This window comes from Podarcis gaigeae, assembly GCF_964106915.1.
Source record: "Podarcis gaigeae genome assembly, chromosome: 3".
NCBI lineage: Eukaryota > Metazoa > Chordata > Lepidosauria > Squamata > Lacertidae > Podarcis > Podarcis gaigeae.
The window spans coordinates 82,459,124-82,479,272 of record NC_139680.1 but is presented as its reverse complement, the minus strand read 5'-3'; the positions used below and the strand labels follow the sequence as shown (position 1 = coordinate 82,479,272).

Sequence of the window (20,149 nt, the reverse complement as noted above, 5' to 3'; positions counted from 1 at the left end):
TGTATGGCCTACACAGAAGTTGAGATAGTGCTAAGGCAAACATTCTGCCAGCACAATGATTTATTCCTGTACAATGGAACGTTCTCTCCCTCTCCTTCCTGCATGTACCCCTAAATTTGTTCTGGGTTTCACCGCACCCTCCAAAGCAGGTTGAGGATGGTGCAACAGCATAAGAATATCACTGCACTAGTGGCAATGCTTGCATGCAGAGACGGAGCAACCTGCTTCGACACCGGGAGCGGCGCACATCCCGGGAGGCGTGGTGCGCCGTCTGTGGGGGGCATGGCGTGTGTCGGGGGGCACAGCAAGCACCCTAGGAGGTGCCGCCGACTGGGGGTCGGCATTTTGTCACCCTCCCTTTGGAATGGCACCCAGGGTGGCCAACCCACCCACACCCCAGAACACCCCCTGTTTGCATCCATGCAACTATTTCATTGAATACTGCCCTAGATTAGCAACGGCTGTTCATTGAAAACTGCTGCTGTGAACAACAAATCCATGGTAACACAGGATACAGTTTCCACATCTTCCCACAGTAGTCTGAATCTAGTTTGAGTCACTGCTAGTGAAAGGCAAACAACCATACAGGCAATGCTTATCAGTAGAGCACCAGCCCAAACACAACGCTCTTGAACAGGAAACTGACTCTGTAAACAAACAAGTGAGCACACATGCATGTTGGCACTCTCACTTGCTCGTCTCTGATTTAAGGTGGCAGCAGTTTCTAAGGATGTTGCACCAAATATATATTTGAAACCACACAGCAGTATGAAAGCAGTTTGTGTGTGTCTATCATTAGGCTGCAGGAAAGTTCTTGCTAAAATGGCCAAAGCTTTGTGGATTTATCCACCACACTAAGTACATACATACATACATACATACATACATACTGTATATATAAAATATGTCATTACCATTTTACAGCACACAATGAGGTAAGATTTATACATTAATAAAAGAAATGCTACTATAACTGTACCTTTCATACACATTATGCAGTCTTAATTTCGATCGGCCTTCAAAATCCCCTTTATTCTTTTTTTATAAGACATATACAGGCAAGCATGGCAATCTACTTATGTTGAACAACACATTACATTTCAAAAGAAAAATTCCTATACCTTTGTTAAATCTTCAAGGGGGGAAGGTGCTGGACTAAGCTCACGGTGAGGAAGGAGGATGCCATCTTCCCTTTGAACATCTAATATGAGCTGTGCTACATATTTTTCCTGAAATCTTGTCCTTTTTCCCAGGGCACCTGCAGAAAGTTAGACATCAAGAGGAAACAGAAATTCTAGTTACATATATCGAAGTTACACTTTAAGAGACACATATACATATTTCACGGCGTATGAGGGTATGTTCTCAAGGCACAAGATGTGACATCCTTGCCGACAGATTATGCAGGTGTAAGTCTGGTCAGTGCCTGGAAGGGAAATGGACTAGAAACAGCATGTATGCCATCCTGAGTTCCCTACAGAGCAAAGGACGGGTAGTAGATAAATAAAATTTACAACAAAGCACAAATACGTATTAATAAACAGTGGCTTTCTCCAATATAAGCTGTACTGTTAATTAGCTAAATAAATAACTGAAAACACTTGATAAGTATATTTCACAATTAAAGCTGATCACTGTTAGAGGGACACACTGCTACACTGAGGGTGTCTCTCGTTTAACATGATCCTTCATGATATCTGGGGAAAGAGGAGGCACTAATCTGTGGTAGTTACAGACTTCCTAGAGGCAGGTTCCAGAAAGCAGTACTGAGGAAACCTGTGGCCTTCCACGTATTGTTGGTCTATAGTTCCCATTGATCCTGTCCATTGGCCATGCTGGCTGGGGTTGATGGGATTTGGGGTCCCACAACATCTGCAAGGCCATAGGTTCCATCCATGTCTTATGGGGTCCAATCTGATTTCATTTTATCTTCTACCCCATTTAGCACTACATGAAACCACTGGGAGAGATTGTCAGGCAACTGGAATGTGCTCTCCTCAATTATACTGCCTTAGGGACTTATAAGCAGCAGGCTTGGATAATATATTAACTGCAGCAACAGTTTCCAGAGATTCTGATAGTGGCCAGATAGAATCAGAGCCTTGACAGTTAAGATTTCAAATAAAATACAGAATTATGTATGTGGAGCTCTAACTTATATAGTAATTATAATTAAATAATGATAAAACAATTAGGAATAATTATTCCACCAAAATGTATCCCAACTGAAATTACAATTTCACAAACATAGCTAAGTACAAAATTAATAAGTCGTTTATCATATTTCATCATACTTGAGAAACTAAGCAAAGCACTGGGGGGGGGGGGCTATTTTTACCATGCAGTTTCAAAGAGATGCTATAGTTTTGGCCACATTATAAGGCAAGCTTCTCTAATTATAGCACGGTGGCACCACTAAATTATGGATCATCGCTACTCCAGCTTGAGCCCTGTTGAGTACAGATTTATAGCTAACTCATAAAATATTCAGTCTGACAATGCTCATTTAAAACCCAAACAGAATGGAAACAGAAAATACTTTTCTCCTTTCCATTGGCAGAAAAATATGCTTTTGAAAAACACTAAATTTGTGTTCATTCAAGTTACAGCAAGTCAGACCACAAAGCCTCAAAAGCAGATGTTTACTTCTCTAGTAAATCAGCACGTAAACTGGGTCAAAACAAAATCTATCAGCTCTTAACATATTGCATTAACATCTTCTGTTGTTACGAATTTGGATGCCACCACTCTCCCTACTGATGGGTCCAAACTCAGCTGAAAGAAATCCATTCAGACTTGCCTGGACTTAGTTTTCCTTTTTACTGACATGACACCACTGTGATAAAATACAGCCTTTCCCCTTCACCCTCAGCACTAAAGCACTTACGAGAGACCTTCATTAGCTCACACTGAGGCCACAGCAACAGATCTTCTCTTTGACATTGACAAGTCCCACTTAACCTCACTAATCTGGGTACTGACACCCAAATAACCTATTCCTTCCCTCTGACCATAAATAAATGCACACGTTTTGGATCTTTACTCAGCTTCCTCCTATGCTACTGATTTAAACAGAGTGTATGGCATTTAAGGGCAGACTGTCATGATATATTTTTGGACCACAATAACCATGTGAAATGTCCTCAAAAATGTGTTAACAGGAGTTTCCACTGAGCAGGCTTCTTTCTAGCCAAGAACACCCAATGTTGCCTTCATGGTACATAAAGGAGCAGTACTGACGTGTTACTCATGATTATCCAAAGGAAGGCCAAACTAGAGGTGACATAAAATGCATATTTGCATTTAAAAAAACAAGCATGTTAATGTAAATATGATCTGGGAGACTTAATTATTGAGATCACGTGTGGAATGGCAATTTAACCCTCCCCCCCTGCAACGGTTCCTCTGAAGCTGCTCCTTCATTGGGAGAAAATTCCCCATTAACACCACCAGTCACTAATTTACATTACAAAAAATGTGTACCTCAAATGCCAAGATGCATTTGGTGCCACATCCAGTTTGGCCCCAACTTTCAATGGCTATTGACCAACCTGAACCAGTTCCAAACTTTAGAAGTACCCAAAAATATAATTAACTGTTGGTTTCCAATGTATGTTTATTAGGCTCTAAGCTGACACAGAATAAATCAGCTTTGGACTGTGCAAGAGCTGTACCGTGTTAACTTAGCTTATGGCACCCTTGGGAAGTTGTGCTTAACTTGCCAATTGACATCAACACACTAAATAATTTAAAGTACAGCAGGTGCTACATGCTCTTTAAAATTAAACTGTACAATTCTTCTTCCACTCTTTTCTGGCACAAATTCACAGGAAACTTCCGTGAAGACAATTATATTAAGACAAATGTCCTTGTAGTTGAAAACTCGGCAGGTTTAAATCAATCAGAGTTGATTATTTGTTGATTTTTTCACCCTGTTTCGAGTTCCACTTGGCCTGCTCATTAAGGCATGGATAAAGGCCAAGTATAGTTTGAAACCTTGATTATTTTAAATTCAACTGAAGAATAGGCATTTACTTCTAAGGCATTATCATGCAGCATAAAACTTATGCTAACCTGAGCATGTAGTCAAACAGAACCTGGACTCTAGCTCCGTAAGACAATCATGAATACTTGAAAGTTTATCTATAGATGCAAATCAATTCATGAGTTGTGTGCAGATAGGCAGAACTAGCCCAAATAAGAGCAAAGATTAGGCGCAACAAACAGGACAGAAGAATGGCTCATGAACCAGCTATGTCCTAATCCTGATTTAAGTATTTATTGTAATTAATCTTGAGAATTTTATGCCCCTAGAATCACAGCAACGCCTGTCATAACATACTTGGTAGGTGCTCTCTGATGCATTTCTGAGAATATAAAGAGGTGACAGCTCTCTTAAGCAAAGTCAGGCAATTGGTCCATCTAGGCCGGTTCAGTTTATCCTTACTGACATGGTTCTCCAAAGTCTTGCACACAAGGTCCTTTCCCAGCCCTACCTCTGAAATTTTCTTAATAGAAGAAGCTGGAAATTGAACCTAAATGGAAAAATATGTGCTCTCTTGCTGAGCTATGACTCTTCTCCCCAATGGTATATAATGCTGGTGCTCCTGATGCTGTGTGTGATAGGTGCTTCCTCAACAAGATGTGTCAGGTCAGCAGATCACTATTAGCTTTGTACATTATTAACAGGTAAAATCAGTAACTCAGCGTTGCCTCTTGGTCAAACTTACACTCCTACAGGAATGAGAAGCCAACACTTTCTTGTTGCAAAAAGCCCCATTATGTTTTTTTTATTGTATTGTTGCACCTTGTGACTGATAAACAAGTAATTTCATTCACCATTATTAAACTGTGCTTGTCACTTGCAAACGAAGATCTCTTCAAGGATTGTACATGACATCCTCACACTTCGCAACTTACTTAGGCTCAGTGACATTAAAATTGGAAAGAGCAAGGCAGAGATCAAAGCAAGCAGACTCCCAACTGAGTCATGTTTATACAAACCACAGCTGTATTTTGATGTGCTAATACTTACTCTAAATGCTCCCACTCCAGTATTCCTTCTTCACCCAAAGCTTACCAGCTGCAAGTCGTAAACCCATCCCACAATATTGGCAATTCCTCTAGATCATACAGCTTTTTACAGAACATGCCAGTTAAAAGATAAAACAAGAGAAGGCAGTGGGAAGTGGGGAGAGAAATAAGGCAGACAAGAGCCAGCACCAAAACAATTAGCTGAAAAAGACAGAGAACCGCCAAATAGTCAATTATCATGGAAGAATCCTAGAATTGTAGAGTTGGAGGGTACCTCACGGGTGATCTAGTCCAACCCCCTGCAATGCAGGAATCTTTTGCCCAATGTGGGTCTCAAATCCACGACCCTCAGATTAAGAGCCTGATGCTCTACCAACTGAGACAGGGCTTTATTTTTAGAGGCAATGAATGGTGAGATAGTTCATGCACCAAGTTCCTAAAGACTGACCACATTTCTGAACTGAAGAGGGGATTTCTGTCCATTTCCCACTTCCCTCTGTGCCAGCAACCAGTATTCAAGGAAACATATGCAATCTAATGAACAGGCATCCTATGCAGAAAACTAAAAGAAGCACAAAGTTCAGAAAAGGGCAATCAAAACGATCAAGGGGTTGGAGCTACTCCTCCATGAGGTAAGGTTGCAGCATTTGGGACTTTTACTTGAGAGAAAAGGTGAGGAAGAGGTCATATGATGGAAGTTTGTAAAATCACACATGGCACAAGAAAGTGGACAAAAAGTTTCTCTCTCTCATTCACAACACTAGAACTTGGGGATATCAATGAAGAGGATAGGGTAGATGAAAGGACATACTTTCTTTCCACACAGGACACATTTAGACTATGAAACTTGCTTCCATGGGAGGCAGTGATGACCACCAACTTGGAAGGTTTTAAAAGATTAGGCAAATTCATGGAGGATATGGCTACCAGTGGCTACTAGCCACAGTGGCCACCTCAGCTGTTAAGAGGCAATATGCACCTGAATTCCAGTTGCTGGAAATCACAGGAAGAGGGAGTGTTCTTGAACCCTGATCCTGCATACTACCTTGTAGGTTTCCCCACAAAGATCTGGTTAGCCACTGAGAATAGGCCAATGTGTTAGACTAGATGGGCCACTGGAATGATCCAGCAGGTATAACAACAACAACAACAACAACAATTTATTACTTATAACCCCGCCCATCTGGGTGGGCTTCCCCAGCCACTCTGGGCAGCTTCCAACAAAATATTAAAATACTGTAATGCATCAAATATTAAAAGCTTCCCTAGACATACTTCTTACGTTAGAAATTATACTTCCAGAACGAAACCAGAAATTTCAGTTGAGATTCCTGCATTGAAGGAAGGTTGGATTAGATGATCCTCGGGGTCTCTTGCAACTCTACTATTCTATAATTTTATTCTGTGGTTCTATGATTTCATCGAAGGTAATTCCCAAATAAAGCACCACAGAAACAGGATAGCACTCTTGAACACTTTCTCCATTATCTTCCTTTTCCAACTTTTAAGTAACACAAAACCTAGTTAGTGTTAAATATTAATGTTTAAGAAATGGGAAAAGAAACATACCTGTTAAATTAATCTGTAGCTTGGTTATGTCTTTGGCTGCAAGAAAGTGTTCTTTGGCTTTTTTATACTCGTAGTAATGCAAAAACGTGTAAGCGCACTCCAGGTGGAACTGAACAGCAAGATGCCAGCACTCGTCATCAGTAAATAAAGTTTCAATTTCAGACACTGTGAAACAAAAAAAAAGGGTGTTGAGGCGACTAGGAAGTGGGACTGAGAAAGAAAAAATGAGAAGCAGAGGAAAAACACCTTGTGTATTGCCACTCAATACAAGACAACACCAACATCAGTTTTTAAAATTTAAAATGGCTCCTTTGTCCTCTAGGTTTTCACACACTTTGGATAGCAATATAATAAGTAGCAGCAGTAGTACAGTACTCTGCTGTAATCAAATTTAGGAAAACAGGGGTGGGGGATATGCAAGAAAGAAAGGGAGGGCAAAGGTAAACCTGAGTTCATGGGCCATTCCCATCTCAACCATGATCAAAATGACTGGGAATCATGCCTGCAATGGGGAAAACAGTGCCAGCCTTGAAAAACAAGTCTAGGATTATTAGGAGTCAGGGACCACATGCAAGGTTATAGTCCTTAAATGGTACCAGCATTTCATCCAATATCAATTTCTGAAAATACTGGATTATTTTCTAGTGCAGTTTATTAAATAAACTGCCAAACTATTTACAAGAATGGATCGATCTCATGCATATATACATCCCAAACAGCCCCATTTTCCCATAATGAAAGCACTTTATAAAGGTTTACATTCTTAGAAGCTGGTCAAGGTTGTAGACCAGACAGAGCAGTAATATAATCCTACCACAGTAACAGAATAGTAAGTATGCAATAATGCTTTGCCTTCATATCCTTTTCAAACACAAAGGGAACTGGATATTTATAGATTTGGCATCAAGAAGCTGGACCGGTGTGTGTGTGTGTGTGTGTGTGTGTAAAAAATTACTGCTCTGCACTTACGAATTGAATGATAGCTCTAGTAAAGATTTTCTATTTAAGAAACTGGCGGAGCTCCATGGTACATTTTTTTTTAAAAGTTACAAGATATTAGTAATAGCCGAATGATGTAATTTTTTATAAAAAGATGCTTAGCGTACCTGCCAAGTATAATTTATTTCAACATACTGCTTTCAAGTATGAAAAATCTTGGTATCAAACCAGAATATGTTGTCATATAAAGCTAATTTGTTTTATCTCCCAATTAATCTTTACAGTCATCACTAACCACATCCTATTTCAAACAGAGGTTGTTATTAAAGCCGAAAATCATGAAGCCGTATCTTTATCTGCCCCACTGATATCAGCAACTGAGATCATAATACTTTGCTGTTATCCACAAAGCTGAGACGGGTACATTAAACAGAAAGAGAAAACACCCAAGTTTATCTATCTGCCAGCAGAACAGACCTGCACTCTCACAATGATACTTTCCCATGCTCTCCTCCCATTGCATCTCCCTGCAAATCTCCCCCATAATCTGCTCCAGTCAAGTTTTATCTTGCTTCCTACACAAATGATAAAGAAACTTACAAAGCTAAGAACATTTCTAGAAATCATTTACATCTGATTGAATAAGTACTTGTCAAATTACAAGACTGTACACATCTTTTCAATTAACTCCTAATATTGCTGTAAGCTGGCTGCTATTTAAAGACAACCTTTTTAAGAAGAATAGGTAACTCAGAACATTTATGGAGAATTAGAGCCTGTATTTGAAAAGTATTTCAAGCTTTGAAGGGTTACAAAACATCAGTCCAGGAAGAACAGAAGGATAAAATATACCCAACCACACAACGAGGTCACAAAGACTGCAACACTTACTGGCTTGTTATGACAGAATCATCTACATCATTACAATCATTACAGCATCTCTACTCTTGACTTGGAGTGCCAAGGGAGCAAAGGATGGGTTGAGGCACCAATACGGCTCCTTGCCAAGGACGCAAGGGAGCCTAGATATGCCTCTGTTCCAGTTGGTTACTGTGGTAAATAGTGTGCTGAAATATACGAATCTTTGGTCTCATCAAGCAGGGTTCTTGTGTTCAATGGGATTTTATTCTAATTAATCAATAACACTATCATCCCCCCATTTTTTGAAAAGAGTTAAGGTTGCTAGAGATCATTTTGTTTTATTTCTTCAATCCTGCATATACATACTTGGATCCCAATGGACAAAGTGTGACTTACTTCCAGATCAAAATGGACCAATATCCATAAAAACTGTGTGGTAACCACTGTACAGCGCTGCCTGCAGTGAGGTTAAATGCCATTGGATGGACATGTAATTAATCTTTTCTTTAAAGAATCTACTTTCTATTCCTACAATTACTATGTTAATAATAGCCTTCCTTGTCAGGCTGCTTCAGGATGAAGGAGAACATTGCTTTATATTGCTCACTGAAAGCAACTTTCCAATTAGTTATAGAATTAGTTATGAATTAGTCCAATTAGTTATGATGTTTAGGGCATTAATTGAATCCATTAAAACCACGCCATTTCAAATGCAAATTTAATTGAATACAGAAGGTGCATAGATCCTAGAAAAGTTCAACCTGACTTTTTTTAATGCCATTTTTACATGTGTTTAGAGCAGATCCTCCAGAGGAGATTATGCATGGGGAGAGAAGAAGAAGAAGAAGCGGAATTCCCCTTGGCAGATCTTTCCACATGCAGTGTTGAATATAATCCTAAAGTATAGTGTGACATCAAAATACAGCCAGTGAGCAAATGTCTTACAAATCAATAGCAGGGTGCATTGAAATTCATTTGTTTTCATAGTTCTCTCAGGTTATGAGAGAAGTCCTAAAAAATAGTTCACATGAAACTTTTTATGATTCGCTTTCTGGACTAAGCAATCAAACAACCACAACAAATAATCCCAAATATAGGAAAAGAATGGTCATCCAAACAGAATGCAACGTGTGATTCTCCCACTAATATCCAATGTCAATTTTAAGTATACCTTGTTGTATACAGGCCTGGGCAATATCAAAGAGTTCAGGTGATCTTTCTTCTAACAACTGCTGATGGATATTCACACACCGTAGAGTCCACCAAGGCAATGTCTAAAAACGGCAACGAAGAATATTGTAAACATTAAATCCACTTGGTTTCAAATCCCCACATTTCTATTTTATTATGAGCACATTCACATGTCAATTGTACCTTATCACACAGCCAATTCATCGTAACAGTGAGATCATCTGACCTGGAAAAATATATTCTACAAAGATCACGGGGTTCATATTCCTAGAAAGGGAACTTGTACAGTGGGATGGGAAGGAAAGGGTGGAATTCAGTGGTAGATGATATACAAAAGGTCCTAAAGAGAGCTATGAATGACTCCTGTCTGAAACCTCAGGAAGCCAATGCCAGTCAGCACAGATGTAGAAAAACTAATGATCTGAATCGATCTAAGGCAGTTTCGTATGATAATCTAGTTCAAGAATGGAAACTGTAGAGAAAGAAACAACAATATAGCTAGTATAGGAAAACGGAGGTCCAAAGGAACGACTGAAAAATTGCAAACCTTGGAATATTCAGAAAACTGTTAATGTCACTGAAATAAGACAACAGAGGTTCTTATGGAGTAACAGAATACCATTTTTAGAGCATCTAATGGGAAATTTAGTTAGCCTTGATTTTGCCACTTCTGCTCAGTGCAAGGCAATTATGGTATAACACGCCTGCAATAGGCATCATAAGGACTGCATGATTTGAGGGCAAAAATATCTCAAGGAACAATCACATGCTGTTTATTAAAACTGTTCTAGAAACACCTGTCAGGATGGATATTGTATTGTCTCACACAGGACACAATGAAATATGACTTATGCTATCAAGCTGAATAAAATAAGGTACTTATTCAGGAGACACTGTTAGAGAGGACAGCTCTTACATTTTGACACTTTGTTCAGGAACCTACAAGGCAGTTTATGTTAGACTGTAAATGCTGTTTTGCCACCCTGCAGTTAATGCTACAGTTTTCCACAGGGATTCAAAAAGCAGTATTTTGTTAGCCAAAGCTTGCAATACAAAAACATGCCTTGAGGAACAACCCAGATAAAAAACACTTGTTTTTTAAAAGTAACTTTTGGCCTCTTTTGGATGTTCACTAATATTTCAGCTTTTCATTTATCAAGCATCATTATGTGAACACAATAAGAACAAACGACTATGTATTGCTGCCCAATATGGAATTTTTTTAAGACTGTGACTGATATTTAAACAACTCCCAACACCCAGAACAACAAGGTCACAAAACCAGTTTATTATGGACAGGCCTGAAGCAATGTGGTGCCAGGAGTCATTGGACTAGAACTCCCATCATCCCTGACCATTTGGCCATTCTGGTTTGTTCAAACCACACAATTTACAACAAGGTTTGGTGGTTCAATTCACTTGGACTGAATTATTCAAACCACAGTTTGAAAAATAGGAAACCACAAATGGAAGGTTTAAACTTCCTTTTCTCATCTGCGGAGGAGTGTACAAAGTCATTCCTGCTCTTCCTCATAACACTACACCATGTTTTAGCATCATGTCTGTATTAAGGCCGTAGATTTACTCTGGCTTTGGTTGGCAAGACAAGTAAAAGAAAGTGGCTATTAGGAAAAGGGTGGTGGGAATCCTGAAGTTAAGAATGTAATAAGAGCCTTCCCAGTCCACCTAGACCAGCATCCTGCTTTCACAGTAGCTAACCAGATGCCTGTGGGAAATTCGCAAGGAGGACCTGAGTACAACAGCACTCTCTACTCCTGTGGTCTCCAGCAACTTGCATTCGCAAGCGTTACTGCCTCCAACCATGTAGGCAGCCATTGATAGTCATCTCCTTGAATATGTCTAGATCAGCTCCTGCCTTCTGTGATGCCTGTGTCGGTGATCAGGCAGAAAATGCAAGCCCCCTGGTGTAACAGGGATCAGTTCCTCAGTGGAATATGACACAGCTGATGCCATCTCGTGGGGTGTGGGTATGTGTCTGGCTCTGCCCATGTTAGTGCTAGGGCCTGGGTTCAGCACCTTTGCTGTTTGCCCTGCTGGTCTTCATGATCTTCTGTGTCAGGGTCCTGACTGCTGATAAGTAGCAAAAGTATTTCCAGGGGCTTCCACTTCCTTTTCCCACAGGGAAGTGTTCGTGAGATCATGCTTTCAGAAAGTGCCCTTTGTCACTTAATATACAATATCAGGATCCACTTGAGACTGTGATTTATTTTTTAAAGTTGTGCATAAGAAATTGAAACAACAGATATACCACTGTAAGAACAAACAGTGACTGTGCATATGCTGCCAAACTGCAGTTGAGGACATAATGAACTCCATCTTATACTTCCTACCATGTAAAACCCCCTAGAGATTATTTTCAGTCGGGACTCTATTGCAGTCTGCTGGGATTTACAGACTGAAAAGATATGCTCCATGCTGTCCAATCAGAAGAAATTTGTCACTTATAATTTATAATCTGCACTACACCAAATGGTCTTAGAGCAGGAATATATATATCATTAAAGTGCAGCACAGAAAAAATGCATAGACTACTGTAAAAATTATCATTAAAATAAACAGAATCAAACAATACACTGAAAAGGCAAAGAATATTCACAACTGAATGGCTGATTTTGTCTGAAGACATAATGTCCGGCAAGTACCATAAGGGTGATATTGGTTTGCTACTGTATTTGCAGAAGTATTTCCCTTTTCTGAGCACAGACCGGAAAGAGTTTTGTTATGACTTGGTTGAAAGAAATACAGTGATAGAATTGCATTTAAAACATTTCACCTATTCCATGGTGGCATTTATTTCCTTTATACTATTTGGTGTGACTGTTTAGAGGCCCAAGGCAAGAAATGAATGTTCATAAATGCACAATGAGTGGAACAGCAATGTGTTACCAGTGAAGGGGGGAAAATAGGTTTTAATATTGTGCATCAGGGATCCTTCACAGTACTTTGCCACAACTCACAAGTGCTTCACAGTACTCTGTCACAGCCCACAGAACTAGCCCAGCACAGGAATATAAGACAGAGCCTCCTTCAGGCACTAAGGAGCACAGATCCAACCATCTCCAGGTTGATTGTTCACAAGGTAAAAGTACTGCAGAATAGCCTACTCAAAATGCCAAAGCTCCCTGGGACATTATACTGCTTTATTAGTTTTGGGTTGCATTTTTGTTAACTCATTTTCTTTTCCTTTTTACAAATTGTACAAAATTATACATTTTTTAAGTATATATTTAAAAAGTAGTATTAAAAATTATAGATTTTTTTTAAAAAAATTAAGCAGTTTAGAAACACTTTTAAATGAATGAATGAATGAATGGTTCAGAGCCTGTGACTGGACACCAGGAACAGCATCATGTAAATCATCATCAACCACTGTGTTGCCGAACTTGGGGGAAGAAGCCAGGTGCAAACTAATGAGGTTTTGAGTCACTCTGAGAAAGCACACCAAGTGGGGTCAGAGAGCCAGACAGTAAATATGAGTGGCTGCCTCAGGAACAACAAGCAAGGAAGTCTTGTTCCTGCAGCTACCACTGAAGCTACTACAACTGAGGATTTGCTTGCCTTTCTGCTTTCTCCCAACTTGCTCCCAGGTTACAACTCAGTACCTTCTCACTAATTTGACCCTGCATGCCATACCCTTTCACTACACTGTGGCTTTCAACCTCCAAGCCTTAGTCCTGCTTCCCACAGTTACTCAAGAAACACATATGGTACAAGGAACAATATGAATAATATAAGCCCACTGATAGCTGCAAACAAGCATAAGTATTTCCTCGTGTTTCCCCCCCCCCCTTACCTGTATAGCTTCTAGCTTATGCCTTGAATTCACAAGCACTGCTCTAGCTAGCATCAGCAAGACACTATGGGAAGTCAGGCTATAGATCGATTCACCATCTAGAACCAGCAGACTCAGCACAGCTGTAGACAATGTACTGGGCTGGAAGGAGAAAACAAGAAACTCACTTTAAGCAACTTCAAATTACTCTTCAAGAGGAAGCAAAATTTGTGTGCAGCACACACCAATTTACTTTAGCCCATTCACCTCGAAATGTTTTTATACAATACAGAAATTCAAACACAGGTGAAAGTTGACATTGCAAATGGTGCTTTGAAACCATGAATCCTTCCTTTCGCCTCTCATTGTCAATAATTCCTGAACTTATACATGGCATGCTGTATGCAAATTGGCCATTAAAATCAAAGCAAAATGGATTCTTCCACTGCAGGTTGAAGGTTTCTCTCTAATGTACAGCTAAGCTGAGCACAATCTCTATACATCTTTAACTTCTGTGACGATGCCAAACCATTTCTGAGGAGAAGTTTCAGCATGAGGAAAATAAAAGATCACCTGCAGCAATTCTCCCCATTTTTATTTTTGCACCTAGCAAGATAAGATCAGCATGATGTATATCAATATTTTTCCACTAAAAGACAGTGACTATACTATTGTTCTGGGGAGTGGGGTGATGGTGGTGGAGAGAGAAGAGAACAGTACCTCGCCGTATTGTTCTAGTAATACAGTTTGCAAAAAGTCCTGAGGTTGCAATTCAACAGGGGGCCCAGTCCAGTTGCTCTGTACAAACAACTGAAGGCTCCCCACACCAAGTAGAAACACCACACTTTGCCTGCAAGACAATAAACAATTCCATTTTTACTGATACAGCCATAAATAAATAAATAAATAAATAAATAGTAGGTAGAAATTGTCCTGTTCCTTCTATGCAAGTCTTTAGTTTAAAAGATGGAAGATGCACCCAAAAAAATGGAACAGTTACAAATCTGCATGAAAACATATCCATCTGAAGAACATTTAACTCAATTGTTCAAGGAAGGTTGTAAGATTTTATTTTCCTGACGTGTTTTGAGAACTGAACTGACTTATCAATTATATTTTTTTACTGACAGATAAAAATGGTTTCCAAACTTAGCTTAAGTAATGGAGGAATCCTCTACCCTTCTCCCAAACCAGAAGGAGGGCAGGAAATCTCCCTCAAACTGAGAAAATAAAATTATCTCTGGATTTATCAGAGGTTGTTGCATGGCTAGATGCATAAGGAGATGGAACATAAAAGGCCGAAATTGCCTGTACACATTCTAAAACATGTAGGGCAGCACAGAGTCAGCTATGTTCATTCACCCAATGCACCAAACAAATCTTATTATGCACCTAACCTCTTAAAATAGGAATGCCATCAATGAGAAGCACAGACCTGCCCCATCTGCACAGGTTGTCAGTATGCCATGGAAAAGCAATCTGTGAATCACAACAGTTGCCAATTATAACAATCAAGACCAAGAAGTAAAAATAATGAGTTTGATCCCAATAACCAGACGCATATTTATTCCTCAGATGGGGCTATTGTACATGACTCCACCTGGGTGAGACCCAACTGTGGCAGCCTGCTTACACAATGGAAATCTGCTTGTGCAATAGAACTTGTAGTTTCTCTCCTCCCGCATGCACAGCTTTAAAATCTGCTCTGTGGGGTCCCCAACCCTCCTGTGCAGATTCTGGGGGTGCTTGGGGAGCTGCGAGTGGGGAGAAGAGGAAGCAGAAGCCAAGTTGTTCAAGTGGATGTCCACTCAGAATACATTGGATCTCACTCATTATGCTTCCATCTGTCTCTTATTTATCTTCACAGCTCTTCATTTCTGTTTTTCTGCTTCTGTTCTCTGCCTTTGTTTATGCCTCCCTTAAATACCAGGGAAGCCTTAAAAAGCAACCCACTTTGAAATCTCAACATTAAAGTTCTTAGCAATTGCAATGCAAACAGCAGCAACAACGACGCAGGAAGCATACTTAAGATTTGAATTAAGAAGCAGCTTGGTTTTTCATGAATACAACTGATTGCAGTAGAACTTTTTAATAAGCCCAACTATGTGCACACATACTTCTTTGTTAGACTGCTGTCATGGAGGACAAATAGAGCTGTTCAGTTTTGATTCAGAATATTTCAATGTGTTCTCCCATGTGGTTGCCCACCAAAAACTAGGAAATCAGAACAAATCAGCCCCAATATAATATGGCTAAAAAACCATGATACAAACACAAAAGGTTCAAGAGGTACACATAGGAAAATGGCACAAAGTGTTTTATATGTCTCATAGTCATAGTAAATCCTTGCAGTTTTCTTACAACAGACGTCTACAGTTACTAGGGTTACTGAAAACACATTGCAGGATTTACAGATTTGCATTGATCCTACAAATTATTTTCATAATTCATGTTGCTTTTTCTTTTTAACCCTCTGTCTACAGGTAAGGTGAAACATGAGAGGTTAAAGCATGACAGCTCTGAAAAGAATAATAAAACTTTTGTTTTATAATTAACTCCATAATTGCATGTTCAAGGCAGGCCTCAACAATAATTGTACATTGCCTTGTGATGTGTTAACCCCTCCCCATTAATTTAGTAGGGGGGGGCAATGCTTTTTGTTCTTACAGGTTTGGGGGTCAGTTCTGCCCCACTGGTATGCCTGAGAAACTGAAAAATCTGAACACTAAATATTCAAAAGACTTAACAACCCATAATTTCTGAGATAGTACACTAGGGTGTGTTCAGAATAGCTGTTTTATTTTGAAATTGTTATTTTTATACCATCAAGTATGAAAAATAAATTTCTTCTTCAAATAATTATTTTTACCTTTCCATAGGATCCGTATCTGCAGAAGAACAGTCCAGATAATCTTGAATCTGCTTTTCTAAGTAGCTGGCAATGGTATCCTCTTCTGTTACTTCAGGTGTTGTGAAAATATCCTGAACTGCTTTACTTAGTAAAACAGCCTCATAATTCCCTTCCAACAACAACTGCAACAAGGACCCACTCTCTAAAATAAAACACAATGAAAGTCTTAAGAATCCTATCTTGTATACTCGATGCAAGTGTAACTTACTTCAAAGAGACTTAATCCTATACAATTATAGTGTTGCATTCTAAGACATCTCATATCAGAGGAAAAGAAGTTGGGGTGCTTTAGAAAAATACCCACTGACATTTACTAAATTAAAACAGCATTCATGCTGGACTCTTATGGTGTGCTTACAACAAAGATTTTAAAGAGACTGAAATTTGTAAACAAGAACCAGCTGTCCAGACATTAGGCTTCTAATCATTTGCTCTTAACCCTCACACATTCTTTGCAAGCAGTGGTGCAGCTAGGTAATTTTAGATTCTGGACCTGATGGTCCTACAAGGCCCTCTTTCAGACAGCAATGTGTATTATATCTAACTATGGTTACTATATGCTGTCCTTCCCTGAAGACCCCGGGGTGGCTAACAACACACACACGCACACACACGCACACACACGCACACACACACACACACAGCATCACAGAACAATCATTTAAAACATTGACTGATTAGGAACAACCTTTAAGACACAAAGTGGTGGACAAAAAAACCCCTTTTTGTTAAAACATGCAGCTAGTTACCAAAACCCTGGGAAAATAAATATGTTTTATGTTGGCATCTAAATATATGGGTGACAAATGAATCTTAGTTAAGGGGGAGTGCCATAGCCCAAAGGGGGGGGGTGCATCGTGCTCGAAGGCACTCCTTCACGTACTTGGGCCCAAGGATGCCAACTTGAATACAATATTTGGAAGGGGGGGTAGGTAAACCCTACTCACATAATTGATCACAGTACACTGTGCACTCACACCACTTGAATGGCAATGTTCATCAACTTTATTTTGGGAGGGGCAAAGGGACCTTGGCCCTTAGGAGTTGGCTCCTATGCAGAGTTCCCCAGCTTGGATGCAGCAGGGAACTGTAGTTTAGGACAGCAGCTACAGAACCGGATTTCCCACAGAAAACAGTGTGCAATGGGAAAAGGGAAGAGGCAGGGAAAGAGTGCTTGGGCCAAACGCTCATTCACAGGCTCATAAACCAAGGTTTTTGAAACCTTGAATGATAATCCAAACTGGGCCTCTATGTTAGAAATCCAACCTGATATATACTGTCACCTTTACAGACCTCTAATAAACAAAGTTAAGGAATAACTTTCTGGCGCCTCTCAAGTGAGCGCCATTGCCATTCTAAAGAGAATGAGAGAGGTGCTCATGGTGGGTTCTGGCACCTCTTTTTCTAGAAAAACAGCACTGCTCAAAACACCAGTTAAAAGCAACTTGTCATGCAAGCGCATCTCATGAGGTTTACAAAATATTGCACTGTTAATACATGGCTATTGCATTCCATGATCAGAAAAATTCTGAACTGGAAATAGTCTCTGTGGCAACAACAGTATGGAGAGGAGGATCACTAAAGGCTTTTGCGACTGTAACAGTCAGACAGTAAGCATGAAATAGCATGACATACTTAAGTTATAATAAAGGTTAGCAAAAACTTGGCAGATCAATCATTTACGAAGCAACGCAATGCCCCGGCATCCCAGGGGTAGTCTATATCATAACGAGCGACATTTGTACCCACTACTGAAGCTCAAATACGTGAAACCTCCATTTTATTTTTCGGGGGAGAGGAGAAAAAGTGACAATGCTATCTACTGATTGTTGGGTGTCAGACTCACTGCCTCTCCACGCCCCCATGACTCCTTGTCTCCTATCCATCCCGGAACACAAGCCGGCAGCACTGACAACTGCCTCTTAGATGGGTTAAGCTTGATGTCTTAGGTTCAGCCCGCTCTCACCCAGCACTATACCCTTCGCACCTTCAACGACTGACAGGATTGCAGCAGAAGTAACTCCAGCGACTACTCCCTTTGGGAGACACACGCGGACACGCTGCCCGCTGTTCCCACTTCCCACTCACGGAGGTACCAGGGCAAGGGGAGGCAGGATGAAGCGCCGCTTTGACAGGGCTCCCACCCCGCTGCCAGGGCGAGAGGCAAGGCGCGCCTGAGGATGAGCGACGAAGGCTGCCTCTGGCTCGCGGAAGCCTTACCTTCAGCCGAAGCCGCCTCGTTCTGCTTCCACCGCGGCGACTCCGCTGCGCTGGGGAAGCCCCTCAGCAACACACGCTCCAACGCCCGCATTTTCTCAACGCGCTCCTGCTCTACAGACGAGACCGAGGAGAAGCCGCTTCCTTGCCTTTTTTTTTTTTTTTTTTGACGCGTGGCCAGTCTAACCCATGTGCACTAGGCGGCCTTAGGGAGCCGCCATGCCAGTCGCGCGAAGCAACCTGGGAGAGGTGGGCGGGTCGGTCGGTGGGAGAGAGGGCAGAAACGCATGCGCAACGACGCCGTTCGGCGTCAGGTGCTGGCGGAAAACCTCTTCTCGGGCCGGGAGATGGGTGAGAGGGAAAGGGTTGCGCGCGCACGCCGCACGTGGCAAGGAACGCGGAGACCTGTGCGGCTCCAGCTGGCACGTGTCGGTTGCGCGGGGCGACTCTCAAGCAGCGGGTAGACGCGCGCGAGGGATGTTGGCGCGGCAACTCGACCAGAGCCCTAAACCCGCTTATTGTATAGGAAGCCCTGCAAGCGAGGCTTCCTCCATAGCTGCATCACGAGTTGTAGGTGCTTGTATTAGTTTTTCTCACTAAAAGGCGTATGGGTTCAAGGTGTCTGCAATCAGTGCCTGGTTTTTTTCCTAGAAAAGGAGGTGCCAGAACTCACCATGAACACCTGTTCTCTCAGAATGGCAATGGCTCCCACCTGAGAGGTCCTGGAATTGAGTTCTCGTGAGTTCCCACCGAAAAGAAAGCCCTATCTGCAATAATATCTGTGTCTGCCTACCAGTGTAGAGGGGAGCAAAGAGGACATAGGCAGAGTCGCCCTACCTGAGCAAAGTGGCTTCTGCGGCAGGAGGTGCTGAGGGATGAGGAGCAGCAGGCAAGCATTTGGAGCACTAAGCTGCAGGTGGGTTCCTTCTTTAAGTCAGAGGGCCTTCCTTCAAGGCAGGATAAAGTGTCCCCTCCCCAGTGCTAAATCAAAATTAAACTGCTACTCCAGTTGGCTTCTATATGGGGAAAGAGAGTGGGAGGCACCATTTTGTCCTTTGCCTTAGACAACAATATTTATTGGACCAGCCTTGGACTGAAGGGTCTGCTTAATATGGGTTTTTATTTGCTGCTTTGTGAGGATTCTTTCCCCCACTTTTTTTTTAAAGAAGTAGTCTCTCTCTCTCTGTGTGTGTGTGTGTGTGTGTGTGTAAATTTAAAAATGTGTTCAGGTGAGGCAAGTGTTTTGCTCTTGGAGTCTGCATAAGGCAACTTTGGCACTTTCCCTTCCTAAGGATGAACACTTTGCAAAGAGGAAGAGGGTGGCAGGACATCATTGCCTGGTGTTGAAGCACACACCTCTCATACTCACTGTCCACAATCCAATCAAAATATGCCTATCTTTTTGCAAAAAGTGAAGTGTGTGTGTGTAATTCTGTTGGGTTGCTGCTTTTCTTTTTGGTAGCAGCTCCAGAGCCACGGGCTAGAAAGTCCATTGCTCTCTCAGATTGTCACTGGGGTAGTGCAAGCAGTTGTGTGGCTGGGGGTGGTTAGTGGCTCTGCTTCTCTCCAGTTCTCCTTGTGGCACCACTGTCCTTTTCCCCTGCCCACCCATTCCTTCTCGTTGACTTCTTTTT

At 41.1% G+C, this 20,149-nt stretch overlaps 2 protein-coding genes across 8 annotated transcripts in view; one reads left to right on the top strand and one right to left on the bottom strand.

The window, feature by feature from the left end:
• TTC27 (tetratricopeptide repeat domain 27) overlaps positions 1-18,814 on the bottom strand; it is a 91,264-nt gene extending 72,450 nt beyond the window's left edge. Inside the window, exons 1-7 of the mRNA XM_083732300.1 lie at positions 18,519-18,814; positions 16,257-16,440; positions 14,108-14,237; positions 13,409-13,549; positions 9,575-9,677; positions 6,604-6,768; positions 1,122-1,258 (exon numbers count right to left, since the gene is read on the bottom strand). Coding sequence (XP_083588426.1) covers positions 1,122-1,258; positions 6,604-6,768; positions 9,575-9,677; positions 13,409-13,549; positions 14,108-14,237; positions 16,257-16,440; positions 18,519-18,609 — 951 coding nt within the window. The 5' untranslated portion in view covers positions 18,610-18,814. The remainder of the gene's footprint in view (positions 1-1,121; positions 1,259-6,603; positions 6,769-9,574; positions 9,678-13,408; positions 13,550-14,107; positions 14,238-16,256; positions 16,441-18,518) is intronic.
• An 85-nt stretch (positions 18,815-18,899) lies between these two features.
• LOC310841574 (uncharacterized protein) overlaps positions 18,900-20,149 on the top strand; it is a 30,363-nt gene continuing 29,113 nt past the window's right edge. For 4 of the 7 annotated variants that reach the window (XR_014562553.1, XR_014562555.1, XM_083732879.1 and 1 more), the window contains exon 1: positions 18,900-19,089. Coding sequence is in view for 2 of the 7 variants with exons in the window: in XM_083732879.1 (XP_083589005.1) it covers positions 18,993-19,089 (97 nt within the window). In the remaining 5 variants the exon portion in view is untranslated. Of the gene's footprint in view, positions 19,432-20,149 lie in introns of all 7 variants that reach the window. The other 3 variants (XM_083732883.1, XM_083732882.1, XM_083732881.1) reach the window with 3 other exon arrangements.